The sequence below is a fragment of the Gossypium raimondii genome, chromosome 6 (assembly GCF_025698545.1).
Source record: "Gossypium raimondii isolate GPD5lz chromosome 6, ASM2569854v1, whole genome shotgun sequence".
NCBI classification, from domain to species: domain Eukaryota; kingdom Viridiplantae; phylum Streptophyta; class Magnoliopsida; order Malvales; family Malvaceae; genus Gossypium; species Gossypium raimondii.
The window spans coordinates 16,534,125-16,557,583 of NC_068570.1; the positions used below are offsets into that span (position 1 = coordinate 16,534,125).

The window sequence follows — 23,459 nt, forward strand, 5'->3', positions numbered from 1 at the left end:
CAAACAACAAAACAACTAACATACATTCATGGTGAAACCTTATACTTTTAATAGATTTATAAATTAGTCTCCGGGCTAGCTAGATTAAGCTACAACAACTCCGAAACATAGAAATCATTAAAAACGGAACCAAAAATCACTTACATGCACAAGGATAAGCTTACCGAATGCTCAAACCCTAAAAATGGTGTTGTTTTCCCCTTTGAAATTCAGCTAGGTGAAGAAGATGGAAAAAAACATTGATTTTGTTTTACTTATTTTAGTTTTTATTTACTAATTAACTTATATAACCTTTACTAATCACATTAATGATGTCCATATTTGTCCATTACCTTTATTAATGGTTTAATTACCATTTAAAGCCACTCACATTCAAACTTCATAACAATTGTCACCTTTTACTAATAGAACACAAGTTTTGCACTTTATGCAATTTAGTCCTTTTTATCAAATTAAGCATGCAAACGATAAAATTTCTTCACGAAATTTTTATACGATGTTACTATCATGCTATAGACATTAAAATAATAATAAAATAATTTTTTTGACGTCAAATTTGTGGTCCCAAAACCATTATTCCGATTTCACTAAAAATGGGCTGTTATAGGTAGGACATTCAAGACCAGCACCCAAAGTATGAAATCCCTAATGACATGTCATTCGTATCGTAAGAATTCTTAAGGCTCAAACGGGATTCCTTATCCGTCAATTATTCGTACATTTATACATTTACAATTTCAAGTTCATTTATATTGAAAAAACATAAGAAATAATAAATTTAACTAACATTAATACGATCATAGTTCATACAAACTTACCTCGATAACTAGGGTCGTAGTAGTAGAGTCGAACTAATCCGAAGCTTTAGCTTTACCTTGATTTAAGTCTGGTTGTGGTTTGTCTTTATCGAAATAAATACTTTTATTCAATTAAGTACTTTTAGTATTCAATTTAATCCATAGTTCACATTTATACAAAATTATAAAATTATCCCTAATACTTTAACTTTTCACAATTTAGTCCTTAAGCTCATAACTTAAATATAACTCATTTTAGCTTAAATCCAACTTGACCAATGTTACAAGGGACCTTGGAACAACCCATAATTACCAACATTTCACAACAAAACCCATGGATTTATACTTTTAACAATTTAATCCCTATTTGTAATTTCATCAAAAACCACTTAACAAAACATGTTTATTTAACAACCAAAGTTAATAATCTATCAAATAACATCAAAACACATTCAAAAAATCTATGGATAGTCCCTCAAACTTTAAAACTTTTGCAAATTAATCCCCGAGCTAGCTAGATTAAGCTAAAACAAACTTAAAAACATAAAAATCATTAAAAACAGGACTGAAATCACATACCACGCAAGCACCTATCCTAGCCGAACATTCAAGCCCTAAAATGGTTATTTCCTTCTTCAATATTTGGTGGAGATTAAGTGAGGAAGATGAAAAAAATTTGTTTTATTTAGTTTAGGTTTTAATTAGTCAATTACAAATTTAACTTTTAAAAACTATCAAAATTTCATTAAAACCTATTCATGTACATCCACTAACATATAACATGGTATACTTACCATATAAGTCTATTAGTTTTCCTTTCCATAGCCATTTAACCCTTTTAACTAATAGAATTCAACTTTTACACCTTTCACAATTTAGTCTTTTTTACCTAATTAACCATTTAATCATCAAAATTTATTAACGAAACTTTAATACGACTTTAATATAATCTCGTAGACATTAAATAAATATTAAAATAATAACTCGTCAGAATTGTGGTCCTGAAACCATAGTTTCTAACACCATTGAAAATAGGTTATTGCATCTACTTGGTGGGAAAACTGAATCTCCTCCCAAACTTCAACTCTACAAGAATGTATTTGCTATAGTTGACACCCATGGTTTCCTCTTCGCCATAGATCATTTTTACTATTCATGGGGTCATTGTTTAAGGGCAAAATTCAAATAGCCTAGGAAACTTTTCCTCATACTCTTGTAAAAAGGATATATGCCTTCTGGTGCATAATAAAAAATCCAACAAGCAGCCACTAAGAGAGACTTGTCAACTACCCTGATGCTACATTAAAGTCATACAGGACATCCTAAATGAAATCCAATGGAGGAAAAGTAAAACCCACTTCAAGTATAAACAACAGGAGGTAGAATCTAGGCTCCTCACCAATAAAATCTTGGCCAAACACCTTGCTAAGATGATGTAACCCTTTCGAGATGTTGAATTTGTATTTATGATGCTTTGTAAGCAGCTTGCAGCACATCAACAGTTTCTTCATCTCTCAGTAGGTGGTAGAGCATTGATAGCTAAGACTCATAGCGAGTTTATCATTCTTCCTCTTAGATTTAGTCGCTTGAGCTTTATTAGACTTCGTACTACTCGATTTTTTACTCTTCGCCACCTCTCTTGGTGAAGGATGACCAAAATAACCACCACCTCTTCTCTGAGTTTTACTGGACCTTTCCCCTTCCCTACACATTTTTTTTCTAAAGAATGCAAGAAATAACTTTAACAATGACAAAAAAGAAAAACCACATGGAAAATTGAAGTAAAAAAATCATTAAAATGCAGAAATCATTGTAAAAAATCAACAAAAGTAAGAAAATGACCAGTAGCAGGTAGAAAAATTTCAAAATAAAAATGAGGTAAAATAATCTTGAAAAAGAAAAACCAAAGAATATATAGACATATCTCTCAAAATACATTGTTTTGAAGGACAACCAGCATACAATGGCACCTCACCACCTCTACCAAAAAGCTATTGTTCATCATTATCACGACTATTTAGAAACGCAGTCCACAAAGTACATTTATGGAAGAATCTCAAGGGTTTGGGTATAACACTTCACTATAAAATAAGGCTACCATCTAAAGCAACCTGTAAAAGAGAGGGCTAACAGATCAGAGTGTCTTGAGGAAGCCCACTTTATAACCTTCCTCTCGACTCGAAAGGGGGACATTGTTATACCCCCTCACATCAAGACATATGGTAAGCCAAAAAGGCGCTGAAACAGTGAACCTGTCACTAGCAAATTGTAAGGCCACTCGTGAGCTCTCCTTTCTAATATGACCATCTGGACAAGGACATACCATCCACCATCCAGATCCTTAAGCTTCATTAGGAACATAAAGTTGTTCGTCACCAAACATCACGTGGGTTCAACTGTTTTATCCTATCAAGTTAGAATGAATGACAAGATCTATCCTATCATATACATCATTATCCCATCAAAGACATCCTCTCATGCGCTCCATAACAATGGTTAGATGGCAAGTCCAACACGTTAACGCCATCTTACATAGGACCTCTGCCTATAAATATCTCTAAGAACAATAAAGAGGGGATCGACTCTTCAAGAATACCAAGCTTATACTCTATCGACATACCTTTAGCTCTCAACCTTAGCACTCCCTTCACCTTCAGTCTCCATAACCTTCGATTCTCCATCCCGACTAGGTGAACCGACCTTCATAGCAACTACCACTACCTCCTCTATACTCCCTCCTTGTTACATCACTGTATCAACAATAATATATTTATATCCTAAACCATAAACTAAACCATTGATTCAACATTCTATAAAACTATTGGATATAACATGATAATGGGAGAGGAAGAAAGTATCCATTAGCTGGCTATTGGGTTTTTAGGGAGAGATAAGGCAAAGATTGGAGGATGAAGAAAGAGAAAAAATATTTAAAAATAATAATGTTTATTTATTTTTTTTTGCTACGTGTCAAAATATTATTATGTTCAAAGTTTTTTTCTAACAAATGTAACATTTGAACATAAATGTGTAACAAAATAAAATTTTAGGTTCCTACTTTGATTAAAAAACTTTAGGTACCTAAATGGAAAAACATGATATAGTTTGGGCACCTATTTTGCATATAAGCCTAAATTATAATAACAAAATTAAATATTTAAATTAACTTTAACCTAGTTCAACTAATTTTTAATTGGTTAGATCGGTTTTAGCAATTTACTCGATTTTTAATGATTTTATAATGTCGATGAATCAATTAGACCACTAGTTCCTAGTTTAATCAATAGTACACTTTAATTCTAGCAATTATAAACTAACAATCATATGCATACAACTTATTTGAAAAATTAAATTCAATATATTAGAAAAACTCGAAAGAACTTGTTAAAACTAAGTTATAAAGGAAATTAAGATAGAAAATAAAGGTTAAAACACTTTTGGGGTCAAAACTTGACAACTTTTCCCACGTTGGAGCATAATTTTTTTTGCCCGAGTTAGGCCTTGAACCTGATAATTGTTCCCATGTTGGGGCTTGAACTTGGCAATTGTTCTCATATTAGGCCTGAACTTTTTTTTATCCAAGTTAGGACCTGAACTTGGCAATTGCTCCCACATTGGGGCTTAAGCTTATTTTTGTCCAAGTTAGTCTTTGAAGACCCTAAAGTTTAAGCCCCGATATGGAAACAATTGCTAAGTTTAGGGTTTAACTTAGACAAAAAAAAAAGCTCAAGCCCCAATGTGTGAAAATTTGCTAAGTTCAAACCTCAAATAGTGATTTATCCCAAAAGTAATATATGTTCTATACTTATATAAAACCTATGATTGAACTAATAGCACACAAACTTAATTGGAAAAGACAAAAACAACTTTATTTAATTTAATATACAGAGAGAAGAAGGAGAGAGAAAAAGAAGGTATAAATGTTATTTAATATTTAAAATAACAATTTAAACATTTTTAATTATTTTAAAATTTAAAGTTATTTGATAAGCATGTGTATCTATATATAAACTAGTGAAAATATGCATACAAACTAACTAAACCCTTATATCTAAATATAGGTGTTTGTGGGTCAAGTCAGACTATGCTTAGTTGTGATATTAGCATACTTTAGATTTATTGAAACCCTTAGATTTATCGAAACCCAACCCAAGTTGAAATATGAGCCTTAAGTTTTACCTAAATTGACTTATATTTAGCTAACCTAAACTCATTTGAGGCCCATATTATTTTTTAAATATTTTTTTTAAAAATATATTATTTATTAATTTAATATATTTTAATTTATTACTTTTTGGTGAATTTATTTTAGGTTAGCTGATTTCAAATATAAATCAGCTTGTACGAATCTAATAAACTCATTTGAGGCTCATACCTTTTCTTTAACAAACTTAGCATATCTTTTAATGCTTATATTTATTGTATTATACATTTTACTTTATATAAACTACATATCATATAAAAGTAAAATAAAAATATATAATGTTGAAAACAAAGGGTAATTTACTAATAAAAGCCGTTTTTTTTCAAAATTTACCGAAATGGGCCGATTTTTTGATTATTTACCGGAATGGGCCATTTTCCGCGAAATCGCGTCCACGTCAGCGCGATGTCAGAGTACGTGTCAGGACATCGCGTCCACATCAGCGCAATTTGCTTACGTGGACACAAATCGCGCCTACGAAGACGCGATTTGCTGACGTAGATGAGCAATTTATGTTTTTAAGCTTGGAAAACTTTGAAAGGCCATAACTTTTCGCTCGGTTGTCCGATTGAGACGATTTTTTTTATTTCAAATAAATTTTCAAGATCTACGCGCTGGCGAATGGCCGAAGGCGGTTTGTCGCAGTTTTCGTCGAAAAAGATCCTTTTTTGCCCCTAAATTTTGATTTTTTCGGTTTAAAATTGAATTTTGAAACATTCAAATCATTATTTTCCTTATTTATTTGAAGTAAAACACTGGATCTTTTTTTATAGAATTGTCTTATATCATCCTATTATCGGTATAAGTCAGCTCATTCCACTTTTGAGAAGTTCCCTAAAATTTTCCATTTTATTCAATTTAGTCCCTAAAACCTAAATAGTCATATTTTCAAATCTAAGCTTTGTTTTTCAATTAAAATTCAATTTCATCCTTCCATAACATTCAAATATTCTTAAATACAAAAATTTCATGCTAATTTTGAAATAATTACACTTTAGTCCCTATACTCGTAACTAACAAATTATACTTTACAAATTAGTCCCTATTCATCTCTAAGCAGTTTTTCAGCGCGTAGATCTCGAAAAGTTATTTGAAATTAAAAAAAATCGTCTCAATCGGACAACCGAGCCAAAAGTTATGGCCTTTCAAAGTTTTTCAAGCTAAAAAACATAAATTGTTCATGCCACATCAGCAAATCGTGTCCTCTAGGGCGCGATTTACGTCCACGTCAGCAAGTCGCGCTGACGTGGACGCGATTTCGTGGCGCGTACCCTGACATCGCGCTGACGTGGACTCGATTTCGCGAAAAATAGACCATTCCAGTAAATAATTAAATAGTTGGCCCATTTCGGTAAATTTTGAAAAAAAAAAGGCTTTTATTGGTAAATTACCCGAAAACAAAAGCACTGTTGCACCTTTCAACTGATCGAATAAGTTATCAATATGAGTCAGTGGATACTTATTCTTGATTGTGACTTTGTTGAGATGTCAGTAATTAATACATAACCTCAAGGATCCATCCTTTTTCTTAACAAACAGAACCAGTGCACCCCAAGATGAAAAACTAGGTCGAGCAAAACCCTTTTCAGTTAGTTCTTGCAAATGTGCTTTCAACTCTTTTAATTCTATAGGAGTCATTCTGTATGGTGCTATAGATATTGGTGTTGTCCCCGGTACAAGGTCTATAGCAAATTCAATTTCTCTAACCGGTGGTAATCCAGGTAACTCATCTAGAAACACACCAGGATACTCACAGACCACTAGCATTGGTTTAATCTTTGATTCAGATACTTTAGTATCCAATACATAAGCAAGATAAGCATCATAACTTTTTCTCACTTATTTCTGTGCTGATATAGCTGATATCACATTGGATAACCCATCCATTTTATCTGATTCAATACAGAGCATTTCACCATTCTGGCATTTCAACATAATATGCTTTTGTTTACAATTTACCACGGCATCATGCTGAGTTTGTTAAACAGTAATTATATATTTTACTTTATATAAATTATATATCATATAAAAATAAAATAAAAATATATCATGTTGAAAACAAAAACTGAGTTTGTTTACAATTTACATATCATAAAATAGGTCGGTCTTAGTCTTTGAATGTTGGAGTTCAAGCTAGATTTATTTTAAACAGCTCTAATTTTTTTTCAAACTCATTTTTCGAGTCTTATACTTTTATTCTGAACCTTCCTATATTTCAAACGTGCTTTCTGGTTAGGGCCAATGGTACAACTCTTCAATATGTCTATTTCCAAAAAAATTTGTGAAAAGTACTACTGACAAAAGTTTGTCACACAAGAAAAGAAAAACATTATATATAAATTTATATTTTAAAATAATTCATATAAAAATTTTAGAAATAATATTATTTTTAAAAAAAGGATGGATAGTTTTTCTTATAATAACTAGGGGTAGCTTATTTTTGACAAAATAAATGGCTAAGTTTAATTGAGAAAATAATTTTTTATGTAGTTAGTTTAATAGTTCTGGATAAATTTAATTTATTTTATAAAACAATTAAATGGTATAATTATTGAACAACAACTTTAGTTTTTTCTTTTTTGTATTTTTACCAACTAAGTTGGTATCACTTGATTTGTGACACCAAATTTAGTCAATCATTTTTCTTGTAGTATAGATAATAATTTTATGACCATATACAATTTTTATATATGAAATAGTGATCATATACATTCATATCCATATCTGAACTAAATTTAAATCTATCACTTATTATTTTATTTATTTTCTATCATATAATTTTTTACATCATAATATATGACATGATGATAAATTAAACACTTAATTATAGTGATTAAGGTTGAATTTTGCCACTAATGTCAATAAATTTTTTAAGAAATTACTTTATTTTATTAATTAATATTAAAGTAAATTACATTGTAGGTGACTCAACTATGGTCAAATTTCTTTTGGTCATCCAATTAATTGGGTTTTCTTTTCTTTTCTACTAAGTGTCATTAAATGTTTAAGAAGGGTGAGGCAATAGTTTAAAATTAGTATAATAACAATTTTAACTTTTAACTTTTATATATTATATCAATTTAATCTTAATTTATTTTAATTTTAAAATTAAAAATATATAAAAATACATAAATATTTTCGAATATGTAAAAATAAAAAATCTTCTACACTTATATGACATCGATGTCACTCAAGAATCGATCCCCTCCAGTATCACATTTATATATTCATACTCATCAAGTTTATTGAAAATAGAAAGAACAAGAAAATCAAAACCCCCATTCTTGCTTCACTCTCAGATTTCTTTGTCCCTTGTGTCTCACTCCATCCTTCAAAACTCCCTTTTAATTCGCCAAATCTCCTTCAACTTTGATTCCAATGTATGCAAAAATCCCTTTCTTTATTCATAAAACAATTAATTTCCTATACATAGTTCCCTTCTTTTCTTTGTTTTGGTCTTTAAATTCACAATTTCTTTTTCAGAGAGTCCCACATTTTCTCACTTAACTCCAAAAATCTACTTATTCATAATTTTTCCACTTAATATAACAATTTCACATTTCATCAAAATCCTATCTTTTTTTTTCCCGTATTTTCCTCAATCTTTACAATCCCATTTCCTCAAAATCTCGTCTTTTTCTCCTTGTTTAATCTGTAAAATCCCGGTTCATCAAAATCCCATACTTTCCCCTTTGTTTCAATCTTTAAAATCCCATTTGTTCAAAAACCCGTTGTTCTTCTTCTCATTCTTTTGAGATGAGTCATTCCCAGGAAGAACCCAAGTCAACAAAATCTTCAAAGGCTTCATCTTTACCTCCTCCTTCAAACCCTCGAAACCCTCAACTTGCAATGGTAGAACTAAAACAAAGGAGTTTAACCTCACTTTCCAAGCTCTTTGACTGTGATACTTACCAGATCTCGAAACGATAATCCGATCTATTGTTTCCCATGAATCCCCTACCCTTGTCACTTAATTGCTTTTTTTATTCTTCCAATTATCCAAAACCAGTTGTGAAGAAAGAATCTTTAAGGTTACTGCCAATGCTAGTAATTGCTATGGTGAATTGGCAGCTTCCCATTTGACTAAATCGTTGCCCGCATTGTTAGAAGGCTGAAAGATGTTGATTTAAGTGCGGAAGTAATGAGTTAAAAATATAATTTGTGTACGGGTATACGCGCTATTGTCAGCATGTGCTTTATGCATCCGGATGCACTTTGAGCACTAGTATGCAAGTTACGTGCTAGTTTCCCTTATTCGGTTATTCTATTAATACACTTTAATTCTAGTTTGGTGTATTGGTTAGATAATCCATGTATCTGTCCGAGTTTAAGTTGTATTAATAGGGACCGATAATAATAAATTTAATTTTTTATATCGAAATGAACTAATATGATGCTTGAAATTGTAAATGTGTATATGAATTTGACATGGGAAGTATCCATCTTATTATGCAAAGCAAAAAGGAATCGAACCCTATAGTCCAAAACGAATGTGAATGAGTCGATAGACTTTAGAACTGGATTAATCAATAAGTATAAGGTAAATAACGGAATAGATCATAATAGATTGATTAAATTAATGTCTTGCTTATGTATGCAATCGAAAGGTGACTACTAAAAGTGCAACACTAATGAATGTTAATGTGGAAAGGTTAAGTAAACTTACTTACCTAATGGGTGACATACATTCTCACGTTCATATATATATATATATATATATATATATATATATATATATATATGGATTTGCATGTAGGTTACATTTTGAATTCATATACTTTATGTTATGATATTGGTATTAAATTGTAATAACTTGAATCGTAAAAGTACCATTAAGCCCTATTGATCAACGTACGGTTTTTTTTTTCTGTGTGCAGGTTTAGGTACCTCTCGAAGCCCCAAGATATGAAGCCAGCATCCAGACTACCATTACCGACTCAATAAAGTTTGTAAAGTACCCCTTTTAAATGTAAATGTCATGTATCTAGGATTTAAGTCGGTTTTGTATCGAAAATGGTCAAATTTGGAACTTAGTCGCTTAATGTCATTTTGAAGTACCGTTTTGGTATGTTTTGCCTCATATGCTATTGTAATAATTTTGTTTTGGTTGATAATGAGATTATACATGTTAATGCAAGTCTTTTAAACTTATTTCAAACTGATCATTTTTGGAAACAGTGAGTCACGTTACGTCACGATGATGTTCATTCGAGGCCACGACAAGATCAAAACAAAGAGTTGCATCATGGAACCCCCTACACTGCGACAGCAACCTAAAACTTTGAAGTTCTTACAATTTGGTCCATTTTCGACCTCAGGTTAGCAAAAGAGCTTTTGTAAGCTCGTACAAGACCCGAAAATGATTATATTTCGTTTTATACACTTATTTTAGTTACATTTGAATGTTTAATGGTTTGTAATTGAATGTAATTTGACCGTAGTTACTTCGGCAATGAATGTGGCACCTTGTAACTCGAACCCAGTGATTGGGTCAGGTATCTCGGTGTTACAATGTAAAAGTTGAGGACTAAATTTGTAATCATACTAATTTTTGAACTGCCATCTCACCTTCTTGTCAAACATTTAGTGACACTTAACGGAAAATGACAAAAGAAAAAAACAATTTCAATTAGTTGCGCGACCAATTTAAAACATTTGATAGTTGGATGATCAAAAATGAAATTCAACCATAGTTGAGTGACCTACAATATAATTTACCCATTATATTATGAAAAACATGTTTATATTTATTATATTATGAGAAATATTTTTGCATTAATAACTTTATTGGAAAATGTATTTATATTAATTATATTATAGTAAAAAAAAACATGTTTACATTGATTACATGATAGGATGAAAACAACAAAATTTATCAATAAACACATTCATGAAATTATATAAATTTCGGATAAATTTTGGAGCAAAAATTTTAAACAATATGTAATAGTTACCATTCTTTTTTATCCCCATCTCTCTCAAATTAAGGACTTAGTGGATTATGTCAAAAAAAGGACTTAGTGGATCTATAGTGAATTCAATGAATATGCCTAAATTCCTACAATAATAAATGGAATTGGATGAAAATGAGAATTCAAACCTAAAAGTAAATGGGAATTCCAGTTTGACTCTTCTTCGTACCCATTTAGTAACTATAGTGAGCTCCAATATGATAAAAAGCACATTATGTGACATCTAGACATTGAGGCAGCCATCCATCCCACTTTGGCTTGGTTTGGTTTACTTATGAAAATTAAAAAACCTTCAAAAAAAAATGAAAGAAGCACTAAATGCACGTGTACAAAGACAAATTGACGGCAACTTACTAAAGATCTCTTCACTTTTCAAGACACAACGAAACTATGAACACTGAGAACAAAAAAAGAGGGGCTTTTGTAGTTGACATGAGTATAGTCTGTCTTTGTCCCCTCTTCCATCCAAACCCTTCTTCCTGCTATTCTATATGGTTTCAATTACTACTTACCTTTGTTGGGGGTAAATAATCCCCCCCCCCCCTTTTCTTTTCCTTTTTGCATATCAAATTATGATGAAAAGGAAGGCAAAAAAAGAAAAAAAATGATAGTGGGCAGCAGCAGCACCACCAAGCACGCTCACCTCCACGCGCAATTTCCACTCATGCATCACCAAGAAAATGCTATCACACTATTTGTATAAAAAAGGGAAGATAAAAAGCACTAACGGGGTTCTAAGTGAAACACATACAAATTCATCATATATATAAATATTAATGCCAAAAGGTTGACTTTTTTTTTTTTTTAACTTCTAAACTAAACCATTGTAGGAACTATGTAAAAGGTGTTTCCAATTTCCAAATGTTTCGACTGATAAGAAGAGAAAAGAGAGAGATTGGATTATTAAACCATTGACTTAATGATACGATGGGGGTATATGTATTTACACATATGAGAGAGAGAGAAAGAGGAAGGGTGGGTTTAACCTTTTCAAATAGTAGCAAAGATTGTGACTTGTAAGCCGCCCTTGCAATAAACATTGAACAATGCCATGATTCATTTAAATAAACTATAGTATAAAACTTTGGTTGCACCCTTGTCTCCCTCCCCAATACCATTCCCCATTACATGAAAAAAAAAGGTTTAGCACTACGGGAATTTCCTTTGGTGCTCCAATATTCCACTCCCATTCCCTTCTTCTCCACCATTATGTTTCAACTGCTCAAAATAATGTTTCTCAGCTTATCCAATAAAACACCTTCTCTAAATGTCTAGTTCCCTTTATTGGTTACCCATATAAATTTTCAATTAAATCTTATTTGTTAGATATGAATGTGATGTAACTCAAGTCAAAATAGCTATATCAACAATTTAATTAAAATCGATTATTATAAGTACTAAATTTAATTATTTAAGTCTAATTAATTATCTCACTCATAATTTTTACATAGTAGGACTTAAACTTGAAACTTAAATTCTTAAGACTTTAACTTTTGTCAACAATATTGAAACCTCGGGCAATGTAAATCAGTTTATACTAAGTAAGTTTCATTAAAATCGTAAAAATTATTATAATGATATAAATAAATTATTCGTTTATAATTTTAGAAATTTATGATATGAAAATGTCTATAATTAATTTTACAACTTAACCCTTACCAATATATATTTTTTTATCTTTCGTATCTATTTTTCGGTCCATGTTTGAGATTTGTGGTTGTCCCTTCCAGCACTTGTCGGATAACTCTTATCTATATAATTAAACATATTTTTTTATATAAGATATTCAAGTTCTAGGGTTCCTTTTATCATAAAAACTAATATTAACAAGTTCCATTTTATAAATATGTCATGCTCTTCATTGTGTTTGAGGTTCCAAAAGTGCTTTTCTACAGCAAAAACAAAGAAGAACACTTGGCTTTTGAGGTCAAAATTATGGTAGAAAAGTATTTTTTTTCCACCTAAATGCATAAGCTGGGATTTAGGTGCTTTTAGTTTTTTACGTTTGGAAGTGAAAATTATCTAAATACCCTTATTTATATTAAGTAGTTAAAAGGTATACAAAAAATTAGATTAGTTTATATTTTATATATCATTATATTAGATTATTTAAGTATAATTTATTATATTTAAGTTTTAAAATATTGTATGTATGATTAGTTTTACAAATAATTTATATTCATTTACCATTATGTTAAATCATTTAAATACCATATAACTTAACTAATTTTAAATTTACTTTCTACTATCATGTCTAAAAGAATATTTTAACCTTTAACAACAATTGTTAGTAGTAATAGAAAAAATTAAAAATTAACTTAACAATATTTTTCAAAAAGAACTCTTCAATGAGAATTGCAATCGCAATAGAAAACTAACCTTTAGTAAGTTGTACTATAAAGATGAATTCAAAACCAAATTCATCCGAAGCAAATTACAAACAAGGGCTTCAAATAATTAGATGGGAACAAATCTAGCGCCCACTAGAGATTGTTGTAAGATATATTATGAATTACGATGTAACTAAGCTTAACATCAAAGACGAAAGAGATTAAATACTTGGGATTCATTTATGGAATTTGTATACCAGGATATAAGTTGCCACACTTGCCCTACATCACAAGTCAAGAATATCCAACAGCATATCATATCAAAAAAGAAAGAGAAGGAAAAAGAATTGGTGCATGTGGATGAAATCAATGGGTGATTTTTTGGGAGTAATAATTGATAATAAAAAGCTACCCACTACAAACATATAAAGAAAAGCTTTGAATGAAGATTTTTCTCTGTGGCATTATGACATATAGGAGAGAGACAAATGGGCCATTTTGAAATCTAACCAAAGAGCAACAATATCTCTGCAGAGAAGCAAGGAGGAGATATGATGGGAAAAAGCCTCATATTTTCTTTTAAGAAATTTAAATAATAATATGTGCAGAAATATGTTGGGTTTGAGTTAGCTATTAATAAAATACGTTTTAGCTAATTTTTAAAATTTGTACAAATATAAAATATATTAATATCCCATAATAATTTGATTCGAATCCAATTTAATCTAATCCATGAACACTTCTAAATACAATATTAAAGTGGGATTTCCACGATTTTTTTTTAAAACAAAGTGGAGTCACCCCACGCTTAACAATGCTCTCATCTCCCACAACAGAAACACATTTTTATTGGGGTTGGGGACCCATAAATCCCCCTCTTATTGCAATTACATAGGGTCCCCATTTGTCCCTCATTCTTCTTCTCTGGTAGGCTTTAGTCAGTTGGATATGGCACTCCCACTTAGCCATAATCCCACACTCACAGAAAAGGTCTAATTCTAGTTTAGCCCCTCTACTATATTGAAATTTAGGTTTCAATTTCTCTAATTTAATTTGATATACTTTACTCTATTTACTTTTATAATGGGTCAACATATGTTATTCTCTATACTTTAGTAAAATCTGAGATTAGTTCTATACTTATAGAAAGGTAAAATTTATTTTATTTTTACCTTTTTGTTCAAAATTCTAGTCAAATAATTGACATCGATAATATTTGGTCATCAGATTTTACTTGTTGTAATGTATGTTTATTGAATTCATAACGGTTTGTGTATGAAGTTAATTTGATTGCGTGGGTGTATTGATAGTAAATTTTGACTAAAAATTTAATAATATTGATTTGTGGTTTCTAAATAGAACAAAAAGATGATTTAAATTTTTATTTTTAAATATATGGACTAAATTTCAAACTTCATTAAAATATAGAGATTGATGCATATTTAACTTTTATAAATTTATTAGTAGACCCAAACCGATAACTACCCTCTAATAGTTGACTTCTAAACCTTTCGAGGGCTTGTAGCTACTCTCTCCCAATAATGTTATTTTAACATTTAAACTTAAATTTACTCTTTGGAAATACAATATGTTTTATCACGTGTCCAACACTTTTTGATAATAACAATGTAAAAGGTATTAACAAAATTCATGAAAACTACCATTACTTTATTTGGAACAATTAATAAAATTATCAAAATATGTATCTAACAATAATATTGTTAGAGTTGTGTGACCCGAATCATTGTTAAAATAAAAGACAATGGCAAAACTAGGGGATCTTGTTAAAATAACAGTAACATTACTCGGACTATGTTGCATGAGTAGAATCCGTATAGAACTACACTTCTTTTATTTGGCACTGATTAGAATAAGGTTTTTCAACCTTTAAATAGATGTAATCGAACTCTTCCTGTATTATTCAATTTTCAACATTAGTGAATTTTTTTCTCCTCTACTCGTGATTTTTTCTCGAAAGGATTTCCATGTAAAATCTGTGTGTTTTATTTTTCTTTCTTATCGTTTTACGATATTTTATATTGTTATTATCGACGTTCAGTTTTAACAAACATCATAAAAAAATAAAAGAATCAAACTGTATCAAATTAAAGAGATTAAATTGTAAATTTCAACATAAACAAAAGGGACTAAAATCAAAATTAGACCCCAAAAATCCCCTCATGGTTTGAGTATTGTGCTGGTGAATGAGGAAAAGGACAAAAGGTTGGCTAAAAAGGGAAAACATTTAATCCAAAAATACACAAAGTATCACCACTTTTTAACTCGCTTAGTGGACCCCCTTCCAAAAAGAAAAACCTTTCTTAGTGGACCCCATCATTTCCCCTAACCAAAAAATAAAAACACAGTGCCACATGTACTTTTATCCACGTGTCAGTATAGTGGAAGACCACATGTACAAGATGGGGCCCACGTAACCCACGCGGACATATATTCCCGGTTTTCATCCTTTTTCATTGTATCCGCCAAACCTATAGGGGGTAGATAATATCATATGCATGCGCATGCTTTTCCTTTCAAAATTCTAGAATGACAGTCAATCTCTGGGAAATTTCACCCAATCTAACTTTAGATGCCAACACATGGCCGTGGAGGCCTCCAAAAAAGGAGAAAAAATAATATCTCTTGGTATTTTCATTATACTGCCAATGCCAGCTTAGAACATCACTAGGAAACAACCTTTGGTGGGTTGTCACCATTGATGAGGTTACCATTTTCATGAACCAATGTAGTACCATGATAATTGGCGTGAGGAACAGAAAATCCGTGGGACTGTCTGTGACAGAATCATTGCCCGTGTTAGCCAAAACCCATAATTATCTACAAGATTATATCTTTCTTTTAAAAAAAATAAAAAATTCTTGGGTTTCTAGTGTGTTAAAAGTGCTATAAAAAGCACGTAGCCCTGGTGTTACCATCCTCACACTTTGCCACCTCTTGCTCAATCTTCTGTTTATCTTATCTTGTTTTGTTTCAAGTTTTTCTCTTTTGTTTTTAGGTTATTCGATAATGGGTGAGGCTGTTGAGATCTTTTATCCAAATGGTTTCTCTAAAATCTGTAATGGAACAACAAAGAACCAACCACCTGTTGATGAGACTCGCCAGTTTGATTCTTGGTATGAAGAGGAAATTGATGAGGATCTCAAATGGTCCTTCGCTTTGAAAAGGTTTTACCCTAATCTTTCTTCATTATATGCACATTACTCAAAACATGATAAAAGCAAACAACTTTGGGTTTTTCTTTGACTCATAATTCAGTATCTTAAACCAACTCTCATCTCTTTGTATCTCTCTTAACAGTGTACTGTATAAAGGTTCTAGTGAGTATCAAGATATAGCCCTTTTGGACACTAAACGTTTTGGCAAGGTATACCTATAGGCATTCATTGTTTTGTTTCATCCTTTTTTCAAGTTTTCTAATCTCCGATTGTTTGAATAATTGCATATGTAGGTATTGGTGATTGATGGGAAAATGCAAAGTGCCGAAGTTGATGAATTTATTTACCATGAATGCTTAATTCATCCAGCTCTTTTGTTCCACTCGAAGTGAGTCCTTTTTATTATTATTATTTTTGGTGGCTAGTCAATGTCTCTATGAGTACTCCATTTCCATTTATCTGTAAAGTAGTAACATATATTGTTCTTACCAATTGTGCAGCCCCAAAACTGTGTTTATAATGGGGGGAGGGGAAGGGTCTGCAGCAAGGGAAGCACTCAGGCATAAATTTATTGATGAAGTTGTAATGTGTGATATTGATGAGGTGAAATTCTTGGTCTCATTTTTTTAATATATATTTCCATTTACTTTTTCTTTTTAGTGTTTGGAGGGCACCACTGATAATTTACAACTGCAGGAAGTGGTCAATTTCTGCCGCAGATACCTGACTGTGAACCGTGATGCATTTTGCAACAAAAAGCTTAACCTTGTTATCAATGATGCCAAGTAAGTATACTGAGCTTATTTGATGTCCATTTGCTTCAAAGGAATTTGAGCTAATTACTATATACTTGTGTATGAATATTAAGGGCTGAACTGGAGAAGAGGACTGAGAAATTTGATATCATAGTTGGAGATTTAGCAGATCCTGTTGAAGGAGGGCCTTGCTATCAACTTTATACAAAATCATTTTATGAGAAAATTCTTAAGCCCAAACTCAATGAAAATGGCATTTTTGTCACTCAGGTTGGTATTCCCCCGCGCCCCTTTTTCTTCTTGTGTAGGGTATATATACATGTAAGTCATAAACATAAGAATAAAAAACTAGAGATAAATTTCTATTCTATAGGCTGGCCCAGCTGGAATATTCACTCACAAGGAGGTCTTTTCCTCTATATACCACACAATCAGGCAGGTTTTCAAGTGTAAGTTCCTCAACCAACTCTTAAGATTCTATACAATAGATTGAATAATAAACAATAAATCATGGTTTTTTTTTTTCTTATGTAGATGTGTTGGCATACACAGCTCATGTGCCATCCTTTGCTGATACATGGGGATGGGTTATGGTATGAGAATTAATGTTCAAATTTGTGAAGTTGAATGGAGTAGAAGTCTTATATATATATCCCTTTTTCGCTTTGTTTTAACTTTGATTTGCATTAACATAGGCCTCGGATCAACCATTCTCCATTGGTGCTGAAGAAATTGACAAGAGGATTGCTGAAAGAGTAGATGGTGAATTACTCTACTTGAATGGCTCTTCATTCCTTTCCTCTGCAACCATGAACAAGACTGTTTATCTATCGTAAGTTCCACTGTTTGTTAGATTGTAATTTGTTGCCATTTTTAAAGCAAATTGAGATGGTTTGGTTGTTTTCAGGCTGTTGAACGAAACCCATGTCTACACTGAGGAAAATGCGAGATTTATACCAGGACATGGATTGGGTAACCACCTTTGAGGTTTGCAGGCCTTAATCTTGGGGAGAAGTTTGTTGTAAATAAAAGAAAAAAAGGGAAAGGTTGCAATTAAAAGATAGCATCAAAAAGACTTTTGCTTCAAACGAAATCAGTCATCAATTGTTGAAAGAAGTTGGTTTTTAATTTTTAAGACAATTTATGTGTTGGCTTTTGGGTTGTTTCACAGATTTGGATTACAATCGCATGAGAGCTTTTTATCTATATAATTTAAACAAGTTCCTCTACTCAAGCACTTACTTTCCCATCCCTTATTATCATTATTTTTCATGTTGCAATGCAGAGCTCATTGATTTTGTGAATCAAACATGTGCTACCAATATCTAAGAACAATGATTTATATAAAACATCAACGATTATACCAACTTTCTTTGTCCCCCTTATGCTGATGTGTACCAAAACCGTCTGGCAAAAAGGTTGCATTGGTAAAGAAAAAGAAATACCCAAAGGCAACTTCATATGATAACTGCAAAAAGGCTTTAAAATATACGTTAGAAAATTTATGATGACCTGAGGTGACCCCTTTATCCTGCAGCAAAATCCGGGTTTAATGGATAAGGTTTATATCCCACTTAGCCACTACGCACTGGATTTTGCTACACCAAATCCTCGCCATAATAAACTCGCTCAATTCTTAATAATGAAAACCAAACTTGATCCACAAGTTAACTCCACAAGTCCATTGATATAATACAAGCTTACATCCAAATTTGACTCTCTCTCTCTCTCTATCTATAGAATTATAATGAAAACAAAACTTGAGAGCATTGGTCTTAACTCCACAGGTTCATAGATATAATACAAGCTTACATATCAAATCTAACACAACCATATGTATATGTATATAGGCTGGAACTTGTCTTCTGCAATAATCATTTTCCCCTAATCCATGTTAGATTACAACTACAGGGCCCCATTGCCACTCTTAGCCAAGCTGCAATGATAGTAGTATCTGCTTGTTTCAGCCCCTAGTTGAAATAAAATCAAAGTGAGAATTGAGTATAATCATTTTCAAAGAGAGAAATAAAATAATTGCTTCATATTTGGTACGGGCATGCCAGGATGCTGTTTTCGGTAAACCATGGCCAAGAAGTTTCGATTCGGAATCAATAAGATGTGGTTACAACTACCTGCAATTTATGTTTCTCCCCTTTCTCAAACAACACAAGTGAGTGACCATTTAGTTCTGAAGTGGGGATTCTTATGAACAAGCTTCAACTGATTAAATCATCAAAATGTATTATTTGGAATAAGTAACAGGAGTCCAGAACAATCTAGAATTATTTATACAACTAATGCAAACTGACAAAGAGCATGCATATAAAGATAAGCTGAATACTAATGGTATGAAATGAATGCTGAGGCCTGAAAAGAGGGATTTGGTAACATTGAGAGTTGCATAAGTTCACCTTGTTGAAGAAGGATAGAAAGGGCATGCATACCTTGGATATAGAACATTGTTGAGCAACAAGCGGTAAGGATCAGGTGGTCGCATAAGTCGCATCAGGCCTGTCTTGATTGACTTGGTTGAGATTCACATGCTGGGGAAGGAGATTGTATCTTATGCCCAACTCCTCGAAAATTCTCTTCAATTCAAGGATCAAATCAGTTTTACGCTTGTTCTTCTCTCTGAAGTCCTGGAAGTTCATTGTATGATTGCAATAGAGAGCCATCTTTAACTTATTGACATTCTCAATCTCCTTCACCACCACAAGGTGGCTAGGATGCCATATGGTACTATTGGCCTCCAAATACCTGGTTGGACATAACATCACAAATTAGTTCCATAAACATGATTTTATATGAATTAAAGGAAGAATAAAGCTACCGTCAAAAAGTGTCAACTTACTTCCTTATTTCTTCTTTCAGCTTGCCTATTGTTTTTGCTGGTGTCATAAAATCAATAGAGAACTCTATACCATCACCCATATCGGGGCTTCTGTAATAGTTGCTGATAGGCTTTGTAGACAAAACAGAGTTCGGGTAGTACACCTTTTCATTATCAAGCTTCAGGAAGACAGTCGTTAAAATGTTCATCTCCTCAACTAACAACTGTCGGTTACCAAGTGATAAAGCATAGTTAGTAATATTTTTTTTCCAGAAATGCATATAGAAGCATGCCTTTTTTAATAGTTACCTGAACACCATCAACCACACAACGATCACCTACATCAAATGGATGCATCACGAATACAAATATGATGGCTTCAAATATAGTCTTGCAGGTGTTTCCAAACATAAAAGCAGCAACTACAAGTTGTGATGAAAGGAGCAAAAGCACCTTTGTGGTTGCAATTTCCATCAAAAGAAGCCATATGATGACAGTAACAACAACAAGGACTACTGTTACAAGTTTATTCAATTGCTTAACAGCTGTTTTGGTGTCACTCAAAGCATGTGCTAGTGTTTTCTGATCCTTGTAAACCTTTATCTGTGTGAAATAACAAAAAAAAAAAAACACAAGCATGTTAAACAAGTATCACTATCATTAGTGAAAGGTTTATTGGAGTCTCATATAGTGCTCTTACTTACCACCCAGTTTGTGAAACTTTTTCGGTCAATTTTTCCGGTGTTTGATCCTTCAAACAATGGAAACACAAGATCTACCTCCTCTTTGATCATGAACCTTAAAAGGTCAACCTCATCTATGTAACTGATCATAAAGAGCATTTAGTTAGTAAGGCAAAATAAAAAATAGTTGGCAGGAAAAACAAAATCAATTGAAAAGCATCAAGAGAAGCTGATTTTCAAACTTGTGGTTGTGGTTGCTTTCGTGTCGAGCAACGTTCGAGAAAATTTGATGCGCGGCGTATTGTGCCTCCTCCTCGTTAGTGATTTCTTTATCAGCTTGTTCGGCACCTTCATCATAAGTACTTTCATCTAAGGTGTTGGAGATTGTGGAGAGCCCTGAATTGGTGATAGCATCAACCAACACCTTCATGTGCCAAGATGAAACTTTTTCTCGCTTCAATTTATGGACCTTTCCCATGTCGATCAACTTTTTCGTCTTACCCCCTTTACCCTTTTTGGCATTGCTAACAGTCAAATGAAGTGGTGATTTTTCATCAGTCTCCATTAATGGACGTCCCGAAAGGGTCCGAAGTATGTAGTGGTGGAAGACTGATTCTTGTATTCTGTCAAAGAATTTATTCATATGGAAATTGGAAGCCAATATCTTTAACAACAAAGTCTTCAACAACCACAAAAAAGCTCCAATGAGAATGCTTACAAGAGTCCAGGTAACGTAATCGAGAATTTTCGTGGCAGTCTTCGATCTCTCGACATCAAGAAACAAAAGAACCCAAGTAACAAGAACTAAACTCAGCCATATAAACACTTGAACACTCTTCTTCAAACCATGAACGAAATACAGGACTTTCTTCCGTAGTAGAAAGTTGATCTCAATCAAGAAAACAACAAGATGCATAAACCAACGAGTAACCAACATACCACAGAATATAACCATCACAAGCACACACCATTTCCAAGTTTTCAAACCCCAAAAATGGGTGCTCTGCAGCTCATCTGAAGTTAAGCTAGCTATTAAGCATCCCAAGAGTAACAAAAATATGAGCCACTCAATCACAACCTTAGGTTTCACTCTTTTAAGCTTCTCATTATGCAGTTTAACTTTCTTAATTATCTCCTCATATTCACTTTCTCCACTGGGGCCTGTAGAGGCCATTGTTGACGTTTTCGACACCGCGGAATCAGTCCTAACACTTCTCCCCAACTTGTTATTAGGGGAAACCTTACTAAAGGAGTGTCTATAAGGTGAATTTCCACCAACTTGTTCTTCATTAGCTAAAACATTCTCTTCCATTTGATCAGTTTCAAAAATATAAGATTGTTCCCCAAATCTTGACTTGGGTTTAGCAAATGACCTTCTTCTAGTAAAGGGGGTCTCATTAACTGCACTTGGGACTTTTGGTGGCTTATTTGCAGTTGGACCAAATGCTTTGGTGGCTGAAACTTGAACATTTTGCTTAGGGTCCAATGCCTCTGATTCCTTTGCAGGAGACCCTTTTAGCCCTTTGGGATTTTCTTCACTGGGAACATTGATCACCACTTCTTCTCTTGCACTACTTTTCTTCTCTGCCATGCCTCTTAAGCTTCAATCAAAACCCTGGTAACAAGTAAATCAAAAGATTGACGATTAATTAACTCCAAAAGTTAAAAATGGGTTCCATAGAAAACATAGGATCATAGTTTTATTTAAGAAGGGAAAAAAAGGGGAAACTTCACGTTTAAAAAAAGCAACCTTTCTTTTATTAGATATTAAAGTAGCTTTGAAACTCTCATTAAATGGCACCCTTACAGAAAACCAACAATCATCAACAATTTTAACTCAAAAAAGTATTACCCTTACCTGTGTAGTTCAAAGTTAGCAAGGAGAAAGCATGGAAGGTATATAGTAAAGCAAGAGAAACAAAAAGAAGGGAAAAAGGACAGAAAGATGCTTAGTTCAGACAACCATAGACAAGCACTGAAACATGTTGCTCTCACATTACAAGCCAACAAAACATTCTAAGAAGTATAGCCAAAATGGAGAATGCTGGAGAGGTCAAAATGGGAAATGGAGAATTAGATTGTGGAGTGCGAGTCAAGAAGGAAAGGAACTAAAATTGAAAAAAATTGAGCATGGCAAAGCATGTGGTTATAGGTGAAGCCCTGAAGGAGAGGTTATTTCCATAGGATGCTCTTACGGGACTGGAGAAGAATAGCTAGCTGATTGGAAAGTGAGAAGTCGTATTTTATTCATGGACGAGAAAAGGCATGGCTTAATTTAATTCTGCTTCTCAGTTTTACTATCATGTTCAAGGTATATAGTTATTATAAATATATAAAATTTCAACCATCTTTCGGTATTTCTTTCTTTAATGCATACGATTATTCCATTCCTAACTTTGACATTTTTATATAAATATGAAACAGAAATATAAATGTATAAATGTTTTAAATATTATTTTTAAACAAAAATATGTACTAGTAATAAATAGAATAGTTAAAAATATTTCACAGCGAGTGTAGCATAAAATATTCCAGATATATAAATAAGTACAGGAAAAAATATTTTAATAAATAATTTCAAATAACTTAATATCTTATCATTTAATTTAAATATATATGATCAATATTATTAAATATAACCTTTATTAATATTGAAGTTTTTAGGAGTAAAATATAGAAAATTTTCTTTTGGGACGTAAATATAGAAGATTG

The 23,459-nt window shown here is 32.3% G+C and overlaps 2 protein-coding genes across 3 annotated transcripts; one reads left to right on the forward strand and one right to left on the reverse strand.

The window, feature by feature from the left end:
* Positions 1-16,227: 16,227 nt before the first annotated feature.
* Positions 16,228-18,463, forward strand: LOC105773375 (thermospermine synthase ACAULIS5). Its single transcript, XM_012595188.2, has 10 exons — positions 16,228-16,488; positions 16,622-16,688; positions 16,773-16,867; positions 16,980-17,082; positions 17,176-17,264; positions 17,348-17,504; positions 17,608-17,683; positions 17,769-17,827; positions 17,930-18,066; positions 18,142-18,463. The coding sequence occupies exons 1-10, from the start codon at positions 16,331-16,333 to the stop codon at positions 18,218-18,220; spliced, it is 1,020 nt and encodes a 339-aa protein (XP_012450642.1). The 5' UTR covers positions 16,228-16,330; the 3' UTR covers positions 18,221-18,463.
* Positions 18,464-18,889: 426 nt separating this feature from the next.
* Positions 18,890-23,037, reverse strand: LOC105773373 (mechanosensitive ion channel protein 10). 2 transcript variants are annotated; one of them, XM_012595185.2, is made up of 7 exons: positions 22,606-23,037; positions 20,990-22,362; positions 20,769-20,889; positions 20,374-20,667; positions 20,086-20,288; positions 19,679-19,991; positions 18,890-19,204 (listed from the first exon to the last, which is right to left on the reverse strand). In XM_012595185.2, the coding sequence occupies exons 2-6, from the start codon at positions 22,336-22,338 to the stop codon at positions 19,718-19,720; spliced, it is 2,241 nt and encodes a 746-aa protein (XP_012450639.1). In that variant the 5' UTR covers positions 22,339-22,362; positions 22,606-23,037; the 3' UTR covers positions 18,890-19,204; positions 19,679-19,717. The 2 variants fall into 2 exon arrangements, with proteins under 2 accessions (XP_012450639.1, XP_052488286.1); XM_052632326.1 differs by lacking the exon at positions 22,606-23,037 and adding an exon at positions 22,498-22,589.
* Positions 23,038-23,459: the final 422 nt, after the last annotated feature.

Coding starts and splice junctions, on each gene's coding strand:
- LOC105773375 (XM_012595188.2), top strand. CDS start 16,331: ATGGGTGAGGCTGTTGAGATCTTTTATCCAAATGGTTTCTCTAAAATC. Junction 16,868..16,979: donor GCTCTTTTGTTCCACTCGAA/GTGAGTCCTTTT, acceptor CCAATTGTGCAG/CCCCAAAACTGTGTTTATAA. Junction 18,067..18,141: donor AACAAGACTGTTTATCTATC/GTAAGTTCCACT, acceptor GGTTGTTTTCAG/GCTGTTGAACGAAACCCATG.
- LOC105773373 (XM_012595185.2), bottom strand. CDS start 22,338: ATGGCAGAGAAGAAAAGTAGTGCAAGAGAAGAAGTGGTGATCAATGTT. Junction 20,668..20,768: donor AAAGTTTCACAAACTGGGTG/GTAAGTAAGAGC, acceptor TATTTCACACAG/ATAAAGGTTTACAAGGATCA. Junction 20,289..20,373: donor GTGTGGTTGATGGTGTTCAG/GTAACTATTAAA, acceptor GGTAACCGACAG/TTGTTAGTTGAGGAGATGAA.